This window comes from Schistocerca piceifrons, chromosome 3, assembly GCF_021461385.2.
Source record: "Schistocerca piceifrons isolate TAMUIC-IGC-003096 chromosome 3, iqSchPice1.1, whole genome shotgun sequence".
In the NCBI taxonomy this organism is placed as follows: Eukaryota; Metazoa; Arthropoda; class Insecta; order Orthoptera; family Acrididae; genus Schistocerca; species Schistocerca piceifrons.
In genome coordinates this window covers 596,691,732-596,714,413 of record NC_060140.1, presented here as the reverse complement: position 1 = coordinate 596,714,413, position 22,682 = coordinate 596,691,732, and the positions used below count along the sequence as shown (strand labels likewise).

Here is a 22,682-nt window from a genome sequence, read left to right as displayed (position 1 = left end):
CTGTGGTCTCCTGACCTTCATTGCTTACATATTCCGCCCTCACAATCATATTCTGCACATCAAGACGCTTCATTCGAACCCAAACTCGATAAGATAAAGTCAATGTTGTATGAATTCATGTAAACGATATGCAAATAACTAATAAATTGCAAGTACACACTGTGGTTGAAATACTCGAGGCTGGCGTACAAACATACATTCCAGACACGACGGTCACAGGAGCTTTTAGTTCGAGAGAGGCAACCGCACGCCAGGAGGCCAGTCCCAAACCATCTTCGTCGGCCGGTGGCCGCCTGTGGAGCGGACAGTGTTCACCCGAGGGAAAGAAGGAACGACCCCGTGTTCGGCTTAAAAGCAAATTCCACTACATTGTGTGGGAGCGGCCAGCCTACGCATTCTTTACACATAGCACGCAGTTTCAGAGATTTTCACAGGGAGACAGCAAAGGCCAAACGCCGATACTACAGATTTCTGGATTGGTAGCCTTAAACAAAACGTCATTCTCCCGTTTTAGAAGAGCAATGCTCATTGGCAGACGATATTTCTGAAACCTTGAGCTGAAGGAGTAATGGAAGAGACCGAAAGATATACCCCTTCACATCTGGCGTGGGGAGGCGCCGTTCCGTTGTCGCTCTTGGAGTGAGGAACAAGTCTCTCCTCAGTACTTCACTGGGACAGCACCTCTGTCGAGAGTGAATCGAAGTGCGACTCTATATTGAGTCCTTGCGATTAAGCGTTGTTCACTGTGTTGGCTGACACACTTACTGTGCGGTGTGAACGGACAGAGTTATAGTTAAACGCCTGCGAGCGAATTTTTGAGTGGCATCGCGGTGGACTGGTTATCCGACCGGAGTACCACGCCAGTAGTTAGACTAGGGGCGAATAAGAATCCTTGACTTCATCAAGGCGAAGGTCAATCCAGATAGAACGAGACTTATCTTATTTGTCAGCAGCGAGCGGCGCAGATAGCAGTCATCGCAGCTTATGGTATTGTGTGCTACAGCTATTGCGAGCCCCATATTTCCTCCACAACAGTACACTTCACTGCATTTCACATGATACAGCCTTGACTGTACCTAGCAACATTCTAAAGGGTAATTATTCAAGTTGAGTAGGCGTGCCTCTCAGCCGTTCTGCCAAGTCAACAACCATCTTAAACTGCGTATAGAAATTTCATTAGCGAATCCCATCCTTGAGAAGTAACTTCACACTCCGAAAAGAACCAGGATATAAGTTGTTCAATTCGTAACTAAAAGTGCTATTGTGATTTCTCGGAATTCTTGCAAAATAAATAATAACTTTCGTTAGTTTCATGTTTTTCTTAGACAAACTAGCACTACACCAGTACCCAAGTATCCTGCTAGTTATGTAAGAAATTTTGTGAATTTTTATGTCATTTCCTTACAGCGGGCGACTTCAGAAGATATTTATTAGTGAAAGTTTTTCAGGTATTTCTCTTCAGAACGTTAGGAGCGTCTGTCTGACTTCTGTAGTAGTGTGGGGGTGGAAATTGCATCTTGCAGGAGCCGCAGGGTAAAGGGTACATCTCAGATTAATCCATTGCGCAGAATAACAGAATCTCAGATCAACCCCACACACCACAGAGTATGAAATATTTAATGTTTCAAAAATTCCATTCAGTTAAGATGACACGTCTGACATTATTCTGTATATGATGTATTGATGAATAAACAACTAATCGATGATCTCACACAAGGACGGGACTACCATCTAATGGGAACTGATGGATGAAGTTACAATACGTGCAGGAGAGACATACATGTAAATAGGTGACGACTGTAATGGATGAAAACGTGTAGAGGAAGTTCTTATGTCAGTTGGGTGACGGTGATGGTGGTGTGGTTGATCCTACTGCTCTCTTTTTTACTTTGGCGAATGTTGCATGATTGGCTTTCTTTTTTATCAGGATGAAAAACTTCAAACTAAGAAGATTTTGTTTCATAAATTTAACCTTGCACAAAATTAGGTGGCTTTTCATAACTGGTTCAATAGCTGTACGTGTTGCGTATGTTTCATCTGGTGGTAAGTACGGGATGGGCCTAAAGCTTTCTTCAGTTATCAATATTATCCTACAAAACTTATAGAGCTTACAGATTTGCGGTTTGTGAAAACTGAAGGAGGAAATCATCAAGTCTGTTTGCATACCACTGTCGCAGGTAGAAGCCGAGAGAAGCTGAGAAAGCTGTACTCTTAGTAAAATGGCGCCACGCGAGGAGAAGGCGTAGTGTGTTTTGTGGTATCCCGATAAAAATTTTGCAATTACTGTGCAACGAAACTTTTGAAGACAATACGGAAGGGAAATACCTGATAGAAGGAGTATTGCTATGTGGTACATAAAATTTAAATAGATCGGCCGTGTGTTTGGATCTGTTACGGACAGGACGGCCTTCGGCAAGTGAACAAAACGTCGGAGCTGTGCAAAAGGTGTTCTTTATTACCAAGCCCTTCCAAATGCACGTGATGCGCATCTGGTGACTTCGTATTCATTAGACTACAGCTCGAAATATTCTTCACAACAGAGTGCACCTACATGCACGTACTGCGTGGCCCCTCCTGCCGGAGGTTCGAGTCCTCCCTCGGGCATGGGTGTGTGTGTTGTTCTTAGCATAAGTTAGTTTAAGTTGTGTGTAAGCCTAGGGACCGATGACCTCTGCGATTTGGTCCCTTAGGAATTCAAACAGATTTGAACATTTGAACATGCATGTAAGGTCCAGATTAAACACGCGTTAGAGCCATATTATGGAACTTGTCGATCAGCTTTTGCGAGTGAGATATTGGCGCGGATAGGAATTAGCAGCGAGTACCTTCAACGAAATTGTTTTTCAGCTGAGGCTGGTTTCCACGTAGCAGGTAAAGTTAACAAGCATAATGTGAGGATATGGGTTTCAGAAAGTCCGCACTGTGCCTTAGATCACGTTAGGGATCTCCTAAAATGAATGTGTGGTGTGGCTTAATGCACAACGGAGTCACAGATACGTCTTTTATTTCTTGCTGAAAATTTCAGTAACCACTAACAGCTATTTGGATATGCAGCAGCAGTTTGCGGAACTGCAACTGAGAGACTTGTAGCCTGATGTGATTTTACAACAAGACGGTGCGTTACCGCATTCGGTATTGAATGTTAGAAAGTTTCATAACGAAAGATTTTCTGACAGGTGGATTGGGCGTTATGGTCTCACTGCTTGGACTGCAAGATTACACGACGTAGGAGCTTTAGATTTCTTTGGCTGGGGCAGCGTGAAGGATAATGTTTACTATACACGAGTACACGATATGGACACATGAAGAAGAATAATAACAGATTCTGATGCTGCTAGTGCTCAAGGAATATTGTCAAATGTGAGGCGTGAAATCGAATATCGATTAGATCTTGTTCGAGCAATAAACGGCGCAAATGTTGAGGTTTATTGACAACGTAACAAAAATTGGTCATCTATTTTTTACTTGTGACAAACGACAAATTTGTAAGTTCTGTGTCTTTTTTGCAAACTGAATAATGCTAACTTTAAGAACACTTTAGGCCCACCCTGTAGTTCAAATCAACCATCTTGTGCTGTCCTGCGGCACCATACCGTAGGACACACGAAGTTTATTTCTTAATTCTGTTGTAGACTTAAGGTATACGCCTAGATGTAAGAATGCATACCTCTCCCTAGCGTCTCCCGATCAGGTAGGCGACGACAGCCGAGACAACAACAGAGAAGACGGTGGCACGATGGACTGCAGAGTCGCTGCTGTCGCAGGCCTTGGGTCCGTCGCCGACGCAGAGGGCGAACGCCATCGCGTGCGGGATGTAGTTCTGCTCGTGGACGCCCACGAACAGGTGTCCCCAGGGCCCGCGCGCCAACACCGCCACGTCGTCCCCTCCGTGCGTCTCTGAACTCACCGGCTGCGCCGAAGGGTGCTGGAAGTTGGGGGCACCTGCAGGCAGAGGCGGGGCAGAGCGTAAACACCCTCACTACTGATTGTTCCACTGGTGCTGCCCGTGTTTCAGCGAAAATAGTCTTAGATGAATGTCGCCTTACTGTACAGGATTGTTGCTAAGAACACTACTGGTCATTTAATTGCTACACCAAGAAGAAATGCAGATGATAAACGGGTATTCATTAGACAAATATAATATACTAGGACTGACATGTGATTACATTTTCACGCAATTTGGGTGCACCTGAGAAATCAGTACCCAGAACAACCACTTCTGGCCGTAATAACAGCCGTGATACGCCTGGGCATTGAGCCAAACAGAGCTTGGAAGGCGTGTACAGGTACAGCTGCCCATGCAGCTTCAACACCATACCACAGTTCATCAAGAGTAGTAACTGGCATATTGTGACGAGCCAGTTGCTCGGCCACCATTGACCAGACGTTTTCAGTTGGTGAGAGGTCTGGAGAATGTGCTGGCCAGGGCAGCAGTCGAACATTTTCTGTATCCAGAAAGGCCCGTACAGGACCTGCAATATGCGGTCGTGCATTATCCTGCTGAAATGTAGGGTTTCGCAGGGATCGAATGAAGGGTAGAGCCACGTGTCGTACCACATCTGAAATATAACGTCCCCTGTTCAAAGTGCCGTCAGTGCGAACAAGAAGCGACGAACAAGAGGTGACCGAGACGTGTAACCAATGGCACCCCATACCATCACGCCGGGTTATACACGGATGCGACCACCATGATGCTCTAAACAAAACCTGGATTCATCGGAAAAAATGACGTTTTGCCATTCGTGCACCCAGGCGATGACGAATACACGCTTCCAACGTGAGTTCACCGCGATGTCGCCAAACACGGATGCGACCATCATGATGCTGTAAACGGAACCTGGATTCATCCGAAAAAATTACGTTTGGCCATTCGTGCACCCAGGTTCGTCGTTGAGTACACCATCGCAGGCGCTCCTGTCTGTGATGCAGCGTCAAGGGTAACCGCAGCCATGGTCTCCGACCTGATAGTCCATGCTGTTGCAAACGTCGTCGAACTATTCGTGCAGATGGTTGTTGTCTTGCAAACGGTCCCATCTGTTGACTCAGTGATCGAGAGGGCTGCACGATCCGCTACAGCCATGTGGATAAGATGCCTGTCATCTCAACTGCTAGTGATACGAGGCCGTTGTGATCCAGCACGGCGTCCCGTATTGCCCTCCTGAACCCACCGATTCCATATGCTGCTAACAGTCATTGGATCTCGACCAACGAGAGCAGCAATGTCACGATACGATAAACCGCAATCGCGATAGGCTACAATCCGACCTTTATCAAAGTCGGAAACGTGAAGGTACGCATTTCTCCTCCTCACACGAGGCATCACAACAACGTTTCACCAGGCAACGCCGGTCAACTGCTCTTTGTGTATGAGAAATCGGTTGCAAACTTCCCCCATGTCAGCATGTTGTAGGTGTCGCCACCGGTGCCAAGCTTGTGTGAATGCTCTGAAAAGCTAATCATTTGCATATCACAACATCTTCTTCCTGTCTGTTAAATTTCGCGTCTGTAGCACGTCATCTTCGTGGTGTAGCAATTTTAATCGCCACTAGTGTATTTTACAATAACAACTGCCAATTAAAATTTTTATCTTACAGTTTAAGTTACTAATCCTGTGCACGAAAAAAATTGCCTGGCTTTTCAGTGTTCTTTACTATGGGCTTCATGGCTTGGTGTGTGCTGTATTTCCGCTAAGGCGAATGAGAAGGACACTGTGAAACGTAATAACTCGGTTTAGAGATGAGGGAGGACCTATTAAATGTCTTTAATATTAGTTGCTAATTATATGAAAATGGGTCGGTATAAGGAGCACCTACCTGTTCTTTAACCCAAATTAAGTTCCTTTTAGTGGGAGGTAAGTATTGGAGCGTGTTGCATGGTGTAATGCTCACTCGATTGTGCAGTTAACGGTTGGCAATCATGGAATTTCGGTATAGTTAGCAGGAAAAATGCGATTAAACTCGTCTCCAACTGCAGGCTCTCGATATAGCCACACAATTACCTGCCAGTGTGAACAGTGCCACAAACTTTTATCCTTACCGACAAACACTTCATCTTCCAATCTCAAAATATTCACACGGGCACTGTAATACAGGTTTAGGTTCACATAAGCCAGTGTAGTCTTTTATTAGTATTAGGACGAATCAAAATGTTTCCTTTCGAGAGCCATACTAACCCCTTGTCTGAGCTCAGCACAGCCCTGAGGAAGGTGACTTGCATTACTGGCCGAAACGTCGAACAATTTTATACGCTGACAATGCCGTCAACAGCCAAGAAGAATTTTATTGACCATTGTCTAAATGTCGATGCTTATGTACCCTCATCGGAGTCACGATGGGTTGTATATACGCTGCAGCAACATCCCCAAACGTAAACTCCTGATCACGTCTTATATCTTCAATTATAATCCGGAAATCACAATATAAGATTTGAATAATTACGGTGGGAATTTGTTAGCTCTAGTTTACACACATGTAACTTCTACCATGAGCTATACATAGTCCCGATATTTCATGTCTTCGTAAGAGAATCCGTAACGGACGAGCAGAGACCACAATACGCATCTCCCGCAACAAATCACTACTTCACATAAAATAGGAACTCTGGTGAACAGAAAGCTCGTACCCAGTAGTATAAATTGATATGATATTGATTTCTCCACTATTGATATCTACATCTACATCCACACCGTTCCTCTGCAAATACACAATTCAAGCGTGGCAGAGGGTTCATGGAACCACAGTCAAGCCATTTCTGTACCGTTCCACTCTATAATGGCGGAATAACAAGCACTTAAATCTGACAATGCGAGCTCGGATCTCTTATGTTATTATGATGATCTTTCTCCCTATGTTGATGGACGCGAACGAAATATTTTTCCAATCAAAGAAGACAGTTGGTGATTGAAATTTCATGAAAAGATCGAGCCGCAACGAAAATCGCCTTTGGTTCAATGATTGGAACCCCAGCCCATATATGATGTCCGTGGCACTCTCTCCTCTATGCGTCGATAATACAGACGAGCTGCCCTTCTTTCAACTTTCTCAGTGTCCTCCGACAGTGCCGTCTGATGCGGACCACACATCGCACAGCAGTACTCCAGAAAAGAGCGGGCAAACGTGGTGTAAACAGTATCTATTGCAGACATGTGGCACTTTCTTAGTATTTTTCCAATTAATCGCAGTCTTTGCTTTGCTTTCCCCACAACACTTTCTGTGAGATCGTTCCAAATTAAGTTATTCATAGTTTTAATCACGAAGTGTTTAGTTGAGTTTTGCAGTCTTTAGATTTGTGTGATTTATCGTGTAACCGAAATGTAGAGGACTTATTTTGCTGCTCCAGTGGATGACTTCACGCTTTCGCTCTTCTTATATGTTACTACCGCCAAACGTTCTTTCTTTTTAAGCTTGATCGTTCGTTCACCACAAGTTCAATGCATATGCCGACTTCTATGTCACTCATGAACCATCTAAGCCCTCATGTTAAAGTGATATACGCCCAAACTTATCCCGCTCAAGGAAAACGGACAAACTTGGTATAACCTTATGGTGACGACTATGTTTGTTTCATACTCAGTGTCAAGCCTATCAGATCTCGGATACCACTCACTAATGCTGCAGTAGGAGCGAACAAGATGAACCAATCTAGCAAAGAATAAAGCGAATGGAAAGCTGAGATTTATTAACATAGGACGAATGTTAAACAAAAATTAAAGAATATTATGTTTGCGGTTTCTACCTGGGAACGTCCCATACGTATTCAATGTGCAAAATAAACACAGTTCGCATTAAGGCTAGCGTTGGGGTCGCCTCTGTGTACTAAACGGATCGTAATTCATTAACAGACGGATTCCTATCCATGCAAGTGGCATCCATTGTCTATTAAACAGCGGAAAGAAAAGACGGTCATTTGAGGCTTGTAGGTTTAGAAAGTTCTGTAGAATGAACACAGAACCCGACTGGCGTGGAAAGGCTAGAGTTTCGTTAGATAAAATCTCAATTCGCAAGAAAAGCATAAAAGTCTGTGAACCAAGATTTCCTACACCATTGGACATTGGATGCTTTTGCGCACTGCAATCATCGTACTAAGTTTGAATCGAAAAGGCTATATTCAGACGCAAAGCCAATTTGAGTATCAACAACCACTCCTTACCCCTGAAAGCGCTGATGCCATGAAGATATACCGCGTCCAAAACCCTGCATGACCCGACTTGAAACTAGTTCTTTATGTACATTCACCAGCTCGGAGAATTAATTTTGCTTCACGACCACTTCCTCCGTAGTTCCCTTCACAACAGCCTACCAAATGCTCGTTGACAGAATTCAGCAAACGCAACCCTTAGAGTCATTATTTTGGAGAGATTTCAGTGACCAATCCGCAGCCGCCGTCGGAAACCATGATGCTTTGACACAATTAGGGTCTGAGAGAAAGCATAGGTCTCCTTCCCGATCATCTTCCAGAACCACCAAAAAAATTCTCAAACATTCTGTCCTCTACAACAAAATACGTCAGCCAGTGACATGTCTGGCGTTTAAAATAGGAAGAAACCCTCACTTCCGCCGCTGACGTTTCACCACGAATTCCCCGAACTTGGCACGTAGGACACTCAGGAATGTGCAGGTGAATGGCCTACTCGTTTATTTAGAAGGTCCTTCTTGCTATTGTCCAGAGAAACCCTATAGAAACTCCCCCTATCTTCCAGCAGAAAGATAGAGAAGAAGCCTGCTCTAGCACACTGGTGAGTCACAGCATACATTTAGTGCACGGTTTGTTATATGCACAGACTAAAGGCTGGTGATCACACACAGCGATATAGGGAATGGAAATTAAAGCACATGTCCAAGAGAACATATTTTCTCGGCATTGCTACGACCAGATCGTTCACGAATGAGAAAGGACAAACAATATAGTCCTTTGGCAAATTACAAATTGACAGATTCAACAAAGAAGTACGAGATTATCGTACGTCTTTCAACTGGACTTTTTAGAACATCAGTATTTAAAACGTCACTCACTGTGATCTACCCATCTAATCTCCAGCATTCTTCTGTAGTACCACATTTCGAAAGCTTCTATTCTCTTCTTGTCCAAACTATTTATCGTCCATATTTCACTTCCATACATGGCTACACTCCATACAAATACTTTCAGAAACGACTTCCTGACACTTAAATCTATACTCGATGTTAACAAATTTCTTAAATCTTAGTATTAGCTATATTCTTGGGTTGCATTGATTACCCTGTAGTTAATCGCCCATAAATCGTCGAAAAACACTGACACACACACACACACACACACACAAGCTCTCGGATAGATATGTCTCCTTCACTGAAGATAGTTTCTGTATTTCGTTCTGCGGTCTCAGTGTCGTTTAACAGACACTTAGAACTATAAAATAGGGAATGTTAAGTACTTGTTAGTACAAATACGAAACCCCTCCACCTGCCTTGGCGAATGGTTGCCTGAGGTCTCAGGAGAACTCTAATTTCGATGGAAGTTGTAAAATAAAGATGTGTTTCATTTATATTGCCTCATAGATTTGAGATGCCTTGTGAAGAAAAGAAAATTTTTATTAAATTACACGAGTGAAGGTTTGAAACTGGTTTATAATAAAGCAAAGTCATATTTTCAGTACCACCATGCACTTCGGTTGTGAGTGCTTTGTTCACAAAATCCTGCGGTTCAAAATTTAAGTTTACGATTCCAGAGAAGAAAGTTAACTACATTGAAGCCAGGCTGAGGAGGAAGAATATTGGCTTGAGTAAGGCAGAGCTGAAGGGGAGGAAAGAAGGTACTAGAAAAACTCTGTTGGACAGTTCCCTGACTCCGCTAAAGAATGTCATCACAGGAATCTTTAAAATTAATGATTTTGTTTATTTCGTAAGTAAGAGTAGCTAAGTAATGCAACATTTCATAGTATTACGTAAATTAATTTTATGGTACTTAAATAAATTTTCTTTCGGTATTGCAGATACCACATTGCACCTGATCCGTGGAATACGACAGATGTAGTGTTCCATTGCCCCAAATGCAGAACAAGAAGCTAACATTAATAGGTGGACATAAAGGAGTAACTACGTTAGTTATCCAAAATGAGGAGAGGTCTGGAAATATTTAGGTTGCGTAGAGAAGTTAACCTGAACAGGGACAGTGACGTAAGAGTACCGAGAGCAGTAGTCCATACTCTGAGATGAAATTCGGCGTGGGTGAAAATTTTTAATTAAAACGACTGTGGTTGTCCTCTGGTTGGGTAGAGCGATGCATTTTGCTGATGTAGACTGAAGTTTAAATCAAAATAGCAAGAACCTCTGAAAACGACTTATTTTCATTTTAATAATCGTGAAAGAAGTGGAAGAAATGGAAGAGGATGTAGATGAATATAAAATGGGAGATACGATACTGCGTGAAGAGTTTGATAGAGCACTGAAAGACCAAAGTCGAAACAAGGCCCCGTGAATAGACAACATTCCATTAGAACTACTGACAGCCGTGGGAGAGCAAGTCCTGACAAAACTCTACCATCTGGTGAGCAAGATGTATGAGAGAGGCGAAATACCCTCAGACTTCAAGAAGAATATAATAATTCCAATCCCAAAGACAGCAGGCGTTGACAGATGTGAAAATTACCGAACTATCAGTTTAATAAGTAACAGCTGCAAAATACTAACGTGAATTCCTTACAGTCGAATGGAAAAACTGGTAGAAGCCGATCTCGGGGAAGATCAGTTTGGATTCCGTAGAAATATGGGAACACGTGAGGCAGTACTGACCCTACCACTTATTTTAGAAGCTAGATTAAGAAAAGGCAAACCTAAGTTTCTAGCATTTGTAGACTCAGAGAAAGCTTTTGACTATGTTGACTGGAATATTCTGTTTCAAATTCAGAAGGTGACGGGGGTAAAATACAGGGAGCGAAAGGCAATTTACAATTTGTACAGAAACCAAATGGCAGTTATAAGAGTCGAGGGGCATGAAAGGGAAGAAGTGGTTGGGAAGGGAGTGAGACAGGGTTGTAACCTCTCCCCGATGCTATTCAATCTGTATATTGAGCAAGCAGTAAAGGAAACAGAAGAAAAGTTCGGAGTAGGTATTAAAATCCATGGAGATAAAATAAAAACTTTGAGGTTCGCCGATGACATTGTAATTCTGTCAGAGACAGCAAAGGACTTGGAAAAGCAGTTGAACGGAATGGACAGTGTCTTGAAAGGAGGATATAAGATGAACATCAACAAAAGCAAAACGAGGATAATGGAATGTAGTCGAATTAAGTCGGGTGATGCTGAGGGAATTAGATTGGGAAATGAGACACTTAAAGTAGTGAAGGAGTTTAGCTATTTGGGGAGCAAAATAACTGATGATGGTCGAAGTAGAGAGGATGGCAATGGCAAGAAAGCGTTTCTGAAGAAGAGAAATTTGTTAACATCGAGTATAGATTTAAGTGTCAGGAAGTCGTTTCTGAAAGTATTTGTATGGAGTGTAGCCATGTATGGAAGTGAAATATGGACGATAAATAGTTTGGACAAGAAGAGAATAGAAGCTTTCGAAATGTGGTACTACAGAAGAATGCTGGAGATTAGATGGGTAGATCACATAACTAACGAGGAGGTACTGAATAGGATTGGGGAGAAGAGGAGTTTGTGGCACAACTTGACTAGAAGAAGGGATCGGTTGGTAGGACATGTTCTGAGGCATCAAGGAATCACCAATTTAGTATTGGAGGGCAGCGTGGAGGGTACAAATCGTAGAGGTAGACCAGGAGTTGAATACACTAAACAGATTCAGAAAGATGTAGGCTGCAGTATGTTCTTGGAGATGAAGAAGCTTGCACAGGATAGAGTAGCATGGAGAGCTCCATCAAACCAGTCTCAGGACTGAAGACCACAACAACAACAACAACAACAACAACAATAATAGTAGTGAAAGGGAGTCCTTAACTATGTAATAAATGATATTTAAAAGTATCAGTTTCCTAAAATATTTGAAGGCTTGTCAAGTGTAACTTACGTAAATCAGGTCCTCTGTGCGCTAAATAGATGGTTAGGTATGTGGGTTACTAGACGTATAACAGAAGAGTGTACTTCAGCTTACGTCCTCATAATGCATGTGGCATTGTGCACTCAAGATATTCTGTATGTTCCCTTATTTGTGACGCTGTAGTTCTAATGGGACATATTTCTTCCTACCCTTCTGTAGATACTTACTGGTGTTGTCTTTCTCAGTAATATTCCGGCCCTCTTCGTAGCTTGGGCCGTTTGCGTAGTTGACAGTCATGCGGGTGATCTTGTTATCGTCCAGATCCGCAATGCCTGCAACACGAAAATGCGGATCAAAATGCAAACAAATATTTATGGGTATAACTATAGTCTATAACATAATTAATCTTTTGTTACGTAACATCAAGAGAATTTTTATGGTTTGTGCTATCTGTTGTTCCCCTAAAACTCTTCATGTTACCAGTCAACATGAAAGCTTCCCTCAAAATCTTTTCTATATCTTCAGATATGCAGGTTAATTTTGAAAAATGATGAGAACCGTAAGACGGTTGTTTGATCCACAGTATTTTATTGGGTACACAACAGTTTTTTGAACAATTGCAGTTCCATAATACACTCCTGGAAATGGAAAAAAGAACACATTGGCACCGGTGTGTCAGACCCACCATACTTGCCCCGGACACTGCGAGAGGGCTGTACAAGCAATGATCACACGCACGGCACAGCGGACACACCAGGAACCGCGGTGTTGGCCGTCGAATGGCGCTAGCTGCGCAGCATTTGTGCACCGCCGCCGTCAGTGTCAGCCAGTTTGCCGTGGCATACGGAGCTCCATCGCAGTCTTTAACACTGGCAGCATGCCGCGACAGCGTGGACGTGAACCGTATGTGCAGTTGACGGACTTTGTGCGAGGGCGTATAGTGGACATGTGGGAGGCCGGGTGGACGTACCGCCGAATTGCTCAACACGTGGGGCGTGAGGTCTCCACAGTACATCGATGTTGTCGCCAGTGGTCGGCGGAAGGTGCACGTGCCCGTCGACCTGGGACCGGACGGCAGCGACGCACGGATGCACGCCAAGACCGTAGGATCCTACGCAGTGCCGTAGGGGACCGCACTGCCACTTCCCAGCAAATTAGGGACACTGTTGCTCCTGGGGTATCGGCGAGGACCATTCGCAACCGTCTCCATGCAGCTGGGCTACGGTCCCGCACACCGTTAGGCCGTCTTCCGCTCACGCCCCAACATCGTGCAGCCCGCCTCCAGTGGTGTCGCGACAGGCGTGAATGGAGGGACGAATGGAGACGTGTCGTCTTCAGCGATGAGAGTCGCTTCTGCCTTGGTGCCAATGATGGTCGTATGCGTGTTTGGCGCCGTGCAGGTGAGCGCCACAATCAGGACTGCATACGACCGAGGCACACAGGGCCAACACCCGGCATCATGGTGTGGGGAGCGATCTCCTACACTGGCCGTACACCACTGGTGATCGTCGAGGGGACACTGAATAGTGCACGGTACATCCAAACCGTCATCGAACCCATCGTTCTACCATTCCTAGACCGGCAAGGGAACTTGCTGTTCCAACAGGACAATGCACGTCCGCATGTATCCCGTGCCACCCAACGTGCTCTAGAAGGTGTAAGTCAACTACCCTGGCCAGCAAGATCTCCGGATCTGTTCCCCATTGAGCATGTTTGGGACTGGATGAAGCGTCGTCTCACGCGGTCTGCACGTCCAGCACGAACGCTGGTCCAACTGAGGCGCCAGGTGGAAATGGCATGGCAAGCCATTCCACAGGACTACATCCAGCATCTCTACGATCGTCTCCATGGGAGAATAGCAGCCTGCATTGCTGCGAAAGGTGGATATACATTGTACTAGTGCCGACATTGTGCATGCTCTGTTGCCTGTGTCTATGTGCCTGTGGTTCTGTCAGTGTGATCATGTGATGTATCTGACCCCAGGAATGTGCCAATAAAGTTTCCCTTTCCTGGGACAATGAATTCACGGTGTTCTTATTTCAATTTCCAGGAGTGTATGTTGTAACAAATAAAATCATTTAATCGTCTGAGGTAATCCTAACTGCAGTTTTGTCATGGAACCAAAATTTCCGTGTCAAAAGACTCTTTTCAACGCACTGTTCATTCCATTCGATTGCTCTTCCAAGTCCCTTGTCGATTCTGACAGAATTATAATTTCATCAGGAAAGGTTTAATTTCTATACTCTGAACTTCAATTCTCTTTCCAAATATCTTCGTGAATGTCATTAGAACATGCTCATTGTACAGATTAATAACATCGGGGATAGGCTACAACGCTGTCGCATGCCCCTATTAACTTCTGCTTTCCTTTCGTGTCCCCCGACTCCTTGAATGACGGGGTTGATTTTGTGTAAATTATGAAAACCTTTTCGCTCTCTGGATTTTATAGATACTTCCTTCAGAATATCAAAGAGAGTAGCGCAGAATACACTGTCAATATCATTCACTTCACCTACAAATATCATAATCGTAGGTTTGTCATTCGTCAACCTATCCTTATTCGCTCATGGGTAGGGAAAGGTAGTACAGGCTACTCTTGAGATTGACAATTACACGTGGGCTCCACATGCCCGTTATCACTTGGGTATCCCCGCCCACAGGTGCAGAGCCATGGCGGTATCATGTTTATACACTTCTCAGCTGCCTGACTGCCGATGGGCAGGTACTATAGTTCAATTCAAGAACGATGGCGATTCTCACAGGTCGAGGCACAGGCTGAGACTGCAGTGTTGCTGGTTCCCAGCGACACGTGTTTGTGCTTGAAGAACCTGTGTATTCTTCAAATTGTGTTTCTCGCACGCTTGTGTAGAATTTGTCGCTTATCACCACCGTCATCGATGACTGATCGTAACAAATGGAAATAGGGACTGATGACCTTAGCAGTTAAGTCCCACAATATTTAACACACATTTTTGAACAAATGGAAAAAAAATTCGCTGAACAGGACGCTACGGTCACTCATAAAGCGCGCCTTGGCTACTCTACTGCAGCGGAGTGCTGAAAGCACCACTGGATGCTCACTGGTTGTCAGAGAATGCATGACGTAAGCGCGCAGAAGAAGCGTAAACTCGACGGTCACCGTTTGTGACTCCTTCTATGCAGGGTTAAAATTATTGAAAAAGACAAACCAAAAAATGTGCAATAATAGCTGTGCACAACAGTTTTCGAAGAAGGAAAGTTCACAACGACAGATAGTCACACACTAGCGAAAAAAAATTTTTACTACTATGGTGGGCTTCAAAGAGCAAATTTCATTATGCTATAACTTTCCAGCCGTTCATGCCAGCTTAAGCTTCATAATGGCCATTTGAACGAAACTACTAGCGAAGCGAATTGTGCAAAATAAAGGAGAGCTGAACGTTCAACATGAAAAATAAGTTCCTTCAGTTAAAGTAGAAGTTGAATAATGCCTCCACTGGCTTGTAAAAAGAGGTCACGCTGTTGGGTCATGTTCCGTCTAACACGGTCAAAGACTGGAGAAGTTTCATTAATTCCTACTGCTGCTGGCACTATCTAGGCAATTAGATCCTCTTCTGATTCAACAGGGGTTTTGTAAACAAGGTTCCACGTTTCTCGTCCAGAGGGGTCAAATCAGTGAAACGAATAGGTCATGGTGCAGGACCAGCGCTGCCAATCAACGATTGAAATGTGCCAGTGCCTTGACATGCAGGAACCGCGTGCATTGTCTTGTAGCGAATGGTACTTCATCCAGTAACTGTAGCAGTGCTCTGACGAGAAAATTCCATTTATGCCTGTCATTTAATGGTATAGGTAGCAAATATGCATCAGTTGAAGGTATTAACATTAGCCCACACATTCAAGTAGAACCGCAACTAATGACCGAGGAAACATAGCATGTGCGTCAACGTCATACAAAAGAAACGAATTGTGGATCTTGATCCCATCATACCTGAACGTAGCTTCATGTAGAAGCATCGCAGAGGACGGAATCGTTGATGCATTTGACACTGATTCAGGTACCACTGCAAATACTGTGCTCCTAGTGGATAACCATCTGTTTCCAGATCGAGCACATGCTAATTCGTTCCAGGTTATGCGTACTTGCACGATTGCTGAGAGCGGTTAAGAAATAATTTTGACATCGGAGAAAATTTTTGTTGCTGCCTCGTGTAACCTCCCGCTATCTGTCGGTATAAATAATTTTCTCCCCATAGAGCTGGAAAAGCCTATTCTGGTCGTAGGATTAATGTTGTCTGATGCATTCCCACATTTCTTCAAAGACTAAAGTGATTGATTAAGGTAGACTTCTCCCTGCTTCTCCATTCTTCTGTAAACCATTGATGTCAGTACCTTGCAACAATGACATTTTATAGTGAGAGTCCTTTAATATATAATAACTCAGTTGTTAGGAAGTATTTTCTACTATTAAAGTGTAATATGTAGCCTCATAGGGAAGTGAAACATGGATGATAAACAGTTCAGAGAAGAGGAGAACAGTACATTTCATATGAGGTGCTATCGGAGGAAGCTGACAAGGGAATCTCCCCATCGCACCCCCCTCAGATTAAGTTGTAAGTTGGCACAGCGGATAGGCCTTGAAAAACTGAACACATATAAATCGAGAAAACAGGAAGAAGTTGTGTGGAACTATGAAAAAATAAGCAAAATTTACAAACTAAGTAGTCCATTTGCAAGATAGGTCACATCAAGGATAAGATGAGCTCACGAGCGCCGTGGTCTCGTGATTAGCGTGAGCAGCTGCTGAACGGAAAGTCCTAGGTTCAAGTCTTACCTCGAGTGAAAAGTTTAATTTCTTCATTTTCGCGAAGTTATGACCTGTCCGTTCGTCCATTGACGTCTCTGTTCACTGTAATAGGTTTAGTGTGTGTGTTTAGCGACCGCTCCGCAAAACCGTGCAATTAGTAGACGAAAGGACGTGCCTCTCAAATGGGAACATTTGAACGCAAGGTCATAGGTCAACCGATTCCTCCACAGGAAAATGCGTCTGATATATTCTATACGACATTGGTGACGGCATGTGCGTCACATGACAGGAATATGTTGTCGACCCACCTAACTTGTACACTTGGCGAATGAGGAAAAACATTCTTCTACCTTGCCCGATTTAGGTTTTCTTGTGGATGTGATAATCACTCCCAAAAAAGTGATGAAAACATAAGAGTTTGCTACATAAACTGCAACAAATGAATGCAACAGATTAACAGTCGCACAGTTTTTCCTGTGCTCTGACAAAAGATATGTTTTTAACGTTTTTAAATTTTTCCGTTTAGGTGTAGCGTCCACATAATACGGCGCAGTTGCCTCGCATCGGACCGACGGACGGACAGATAATAATTGTTTGAAAATAAAAAATTAAACTTTTTACTCGAGGGAAGACTTGAACCAAGGACCTCTCGTTCCACGGCTGCTCACACTAACCACGGGACCACAGCGCTCCTGCGCTCACATTACCCTTGATGTTGCCTATCTTGCGCATGGACTACTCAGTGTGTATATTTTGCATATTTTTTTCATAGTCCCACACAACTTCTTCCTTTTTTCTCGATTGATCTGTGTTCAGTTTTTCAAGGCCTATCCACTGTACCAACTTATAACTAAATCTGAGGGGGGGGGGGGGGGGTGCGATGGGGAGGTTCCCTTGTGGGTAATGAATAATCAGTTCAGATAATGGAAATGAAGGTACTGAATCAAATTTGAGAAGAAAGAATTTTATGGCACAATTTGATTGGACACATGGTGAGACATTAATGAATCACACTGGATAACTGAGTAAAGTGTTTAGGAGGGAGATGGGGATACTAATTGTAGAGGGAAACTTGAATAGAGTAAGCAGGTTCAGAAGGATGTAGATTGCAGTAGCCATGCTAAGAGGAAGACGCTTGCACACGGTAGATTAGTTAGGCTAGTTTTCGGATTGGAGACCAAAACGACAACACAAACAAAACTCTGTAGGTACTAAATTTTAAAATGAAATTGAAACTGCTACTTCAGTCATCGATGTAAGAAAGTTGGAAACATATGAGATAAACCGATAGAAACACAAACAGAAAGGTATGTGAGTGCTTATATTCACGGGCAGTGATGGAAGCTTTACCGAGGATGTTGTTGCCACGCGCTGGGTATCCGCTGACACTCATCGTGTGGGCGTGGTCGGCCGTCACCACGATGAGCGTGTCGGCCTCGTTGGTCATGTCGACCGCCAGCTGGACCGCCTCGGACATCTCGATGGTCTCGTCCAGCGCCTTGTGCACCCAGTTATGGTGGTGCCCCATGTCGATACGCGCACCTGCAGGCAATCACAGCTAGCATAGCGTCGCGTGTCTCTCCATCACAATTTCAGCAGAGAAGTACTGTAGATAGCAGGATGCAACAAGAGGAAATGTCTGAAAAGTGTCCTCTGTAAACCTAAAATAATTGTCATCACATTGCCCGAGGATAAAGAATATGAGCATACTTCCGAAAAGTTAACGAAGAGCTAACATCTCTTAGACTTTATTCCATGAATTACCAACATAGGATGTGTTGAAGAATATACACGGTGGGTTTTATCAAGTCTTTCAAATAGGAAAAGACACTGATACTGATTCTTCGTTTTGATCGCTTCAGGCAATCTGGTCCCCAATACGTGAGTTTCTCGAAGAGCTATAACAGTTCTTTGACTTGAATGAACAACTATTTGATGTTAGCTGCGTGCGTGTGCGTGTGTGTGTGTGTGTGTGTGTGTTTGTATGTGTGCGTGTGTGTGTGCGTGTGTGTTTATCGACATTCTGTCCACTGTATAACTCTTTAGAAGTGATGTGTCCATATCATTGCACAAAACGATTAAAGGATGAGGAAATATTATTAGTATTATTATTTCTTTCCTTCTGGTTAAAAATGGAAAGTGACGCGGACCTTGATCAAGCGTGACTTCCTTTCAACTATACGGTATATGTTAAATTGCATTTAGGAACTTTCGGGTAACTGAACATGTATCAATAATTACAGATTTCTGTAGCTGTATATATACATTTGGATGTAGCTGTATTGTGTTGATGTACTGGTGGATATTGTGTGGTATGCCTCCTATAGTTGATAGTATAAACGGTATAGTGTCAACTTTACCCTGATGCCACATGTCCTTGACTTCCTCAGCCAGTTGGATGTATTTTTAAATTTTTCCTCCTGTTATCTTCTGAATATTTGTTGTATTGGGTATGGACATTTCTATTAGTTGAGTTAATTTCTTCTTTTTATTGGTGATGTCAGATTTTTTATGTGGTGTTGTTTTGTCTGTTATAATGGTTGTGTTCCAGTATAATTTGTATTCATCATTCTCCAGTACATTTTGTGGTGCATACTTGTATGTGGGGACGTGTTGTTTTATTAGTTTATGTTGTATGGCAAACTGTAGATGTATTATTTTTTATACATTGTCATGTCTTCTGGTGTATTCTGTATTTCCCAATATTTCACATCCGCTTGTGATGTGATCTACTGTTTCTATCTCTTGTCTGAAAAGTCTGCATTTATCTGTTGTGGTATTGGGATCTTTTATAATATGCTTGCTGCAATATCTGGTGTTTATTGTTTGCTCCTGTATTGCAAACATTAATCCTTCTGTCTCACTCTATATATTGCCTTTTCTTAGCCATGTGTTAGATGCGTCTTGATCGATGTGTGGCTGTGTTAGATTAATATGGGTGCTTGCCATGTAGTGTTTTCTTTTTCCAATTTACTTTCTTCGTATCTGTTGATGTTATGTTATCTGAAGGGTTGTAGAGGTGGTTATGAAATTGCATTGGTGTAGACGATGTATTTATATGAGAGCTTTCTTTGTGTATTTTGCTAGTTTCTGCTCGTTCTATAAAGAATTTTCTTAAATTGTCTACCAGTCCATAATGTAGGTTTTTTATTTCGATAAATCCGCTTCCTCCTTCCTTTCTGCTTAATGTGAATCTTTCTGTTGCTGAATGTATGTGATGTGTTCTATATTTGTGGCATTGTGATCGTATAAGTGTATTGAGTGCTTCTAGGTCTGTGTTACTCCATTTCACTACTCCAAATGAGTAGGTCAATATTGGTATAGCACAAGTATTTATAGCTTTTGTCTTGTTTCTTGCTGTCAATTCTGTTTTCAGTTTTTTTGTTAGTCTTTGTCTATATTTTTCTTTTAGTTCATCTTTAATATTTGTATTATCTATTCCTATTTTTTGTCTGTATCCTAGATATTTATAGGCATCTGTTTTTTCCATCACTTCTATGCAGTCGCTGTGGTTATCCAATATGTAATCTTCTTGTTTAATGTGTTTTCCCTTGACTATGTTTTTTTTTTACATTTGTCTGTTCCAAAAGCCATATTTATATCATTGCTGAATCCTTTTGTTATCTTTAGTAATTGGTTGAGTTGTTGCTGTCAGTAGTTTTTGATCATCCATGTATAGCAAATGTGTGATTTTGTTTTGGTATGTTCTAGTAATATTATATCCATAATTTGTATTATTTAGCATGTTGGATACTGGGTTTGGAGCAAGGCAGAACCAGAAAGGACTTAATGATTCCTCTTGGTATATTCCACACTCAATCTGTATTGGCTGTGAAGTGATATTATTTGAATTTGTTTGGATATTAAGTGTGGTTTTCCATTTTTTCATTACTATGTTTATGAACTGTATCAATTTAGGATCTACTTTGTATACTTACCATATTTGTAGTAACCATGAGTGGGGTACACTATCAAAAGCTTTTTGGTAACCAATGTATGCGTAGTGTAGTGACCTTTGTTTAGTTTTAGCTTGATATGTCACCTCTGCACCTATTATCAGTTGCTCTTTACGTTCTCGTGCTCCTTTGCAGCAGCCTGTTTGTTCTTCATTTATAATTTTGTTCTGTGTTGTATGTGTCATTAATTTCTGTGTAATGACTGAAGTTAATATCTTGTATATTGGTGGTAGTCATGTTATGTGGCGATATTTTGCTGGGTTTGCTGTGTCTGCTTGATCTTTAGGTTAAGATGAGTTATTCCTTGTGTAAGTGTATCAGGGACTGGGTATGGGTCTGCAATGTAACTGTAAAATAATTTAGTTAGATGTGAATGTGTTGAGGTGAACTTCTTTAGCCAGAAATTTGCTATTTTATCTTTTCCAGGGGCTTTTCAATTGTGCATAGAATTAATTGCTGGGGTGACTTCATGTTGCGAAATTATCACTTCAGACATTTGTGGTATCATCATGTATGTGTCTGTTTCTACTTGTATCCACCGTGCATTCCTGTTATGTTGTACCGGGTTTGACCATATGTTGCTTCAGAAGCGTTCCATGTCTGTTATGTTTGGTGGATTGTCTATTTTAATGTGTGTGTTACCTATTGTCTGGTAAAATTTCTTTTGGTTTGTGTTGAATGTTTGATTTTGTTTCCATCTTTTTTCACTTTTTTTGTATCTTCTTAGTCGTTGGGCAATGGTTGTAATTTCTGCTTCTTTTCATCTAATTGCTCTATCCCTTCTTGTTGTGAGATTTTAGCTAAACGTTTTTCTTTTTTTGCTTGATATTTCATTTCTTATAAATTGTGTTAGCTGTCCAATGTCTTTTCTCAGTTTTTGTATTCTGATCTGTAGCCTGTGTTGCCACGCTGGTTTTGTGGGTTTCTTCTGTGTGTTGGTTGGTTCTGATCTCTGCCTAGTGTGTATATTTAGTGTAGTGAGTGCTCCTATATAAACCAGTTGTTGTGACTCTTTCGTAGTTGTATTTTCATTTATTTTGTTGTGTATGATTGTGTTGATAATTGTTATTGTTGTTTCGATTTGTGGGTTATTTGGTGGTCTATGCAAGAATGGTCTAATGTCTGTATTTGTGTCTTTGTATTCTACACTCCTGGAAATGGAAAAAAGAACACATTGACACCGGTGTGTCAGACCCACCATACTTGCTCCGGACACTGCGAGAGGGCTGTACAAGCAATGATCACACGCATGGCACAGCGGACACACCAGGAACCGAGGTGTTGGCCGTCGAATGGCGCTAGCTGCGCAGCATTTGTGCACCGCCGCCGTCAGTGTCAGCCAGTTTGCCGTGGCACACGGAGCTCCATCACAGTCTTTAACACTGGTAGGATGCCGCGACAGCGTGGACGTGAACCGTATGTGCAGTTGACGGACTTTGAGCGAGGGCGTATAGTGGGCATGCGGGAGGCCGGGTAGACGTACCGCCGAATTGCTCAGCACGTGGGGTATGAGGTCTCCACAGTACATCGATGTTGTCGCCAGTGGTCGGCGGAAGGTGCACGTGCCCGTCGACCTGGGACCGGACCGCAGCGACGCACGGATGCACGCCAAGACCGTAGGATCCTACGCAGTGCTGTAGGGGACCGCACCGCCACTTCCCAGCAAATTAGGGACACTGTTGCTCCTGGGGTATCGGCGAGGACCATTCGCAACCGTCTCCATGAAGCTGGGCTACGGTCCCGCACACCGTTAGGCCGTCTTCCGCTCACGCCCCAACATCGTGCATGGCAAGCCGTTCCACAGGACTACATCCAGCATCTCTACGATCGTCTCCATGGGAGAATAGCAGCCTGCATTGCTGCGAAAGGTGGATATACACTGTACTAGTGCCGACATTGTGCATGCTCTGTTGCCTGTGTCTATGTGCCTGTGGTTCTGTCAGTGTGATCATGTGATGTATCTGACC

General features: G+C 43.0%; 1 protein-coding gene across 1 annotated transcript in view; it reads right to left on the bottom strand.

The window, feature by feature from the left end:
- Positions 1-3,673: 3,673 nt before the first annotated feature.
- The window catches only part of LOC124788867 (membrane-bound alkaline phosphatase-like), an 80,854-nt gene continuing 61,845 nt past the window's right edge, over positions 3,674-22,682 (bottom strand). Inside the window, exons 6-8 of the mRNA XM_047256150.1 lie at positions 18,110-18,301; positions 12,201-12,305; positions 3,674-3,942 (exon numbers count right to left, since the gene is read on the bottom strand). Coding sequence (XP_047112106.1) covers positions 3,674-3,942; positions 12,201-12,305; positions 18,110-18,301 — 566 coding nt within the window. The remainder of the gene's footprint in view (positions 3,943-12,200; positions 12,306-18,109; positions 18,302-22,682) is intronic.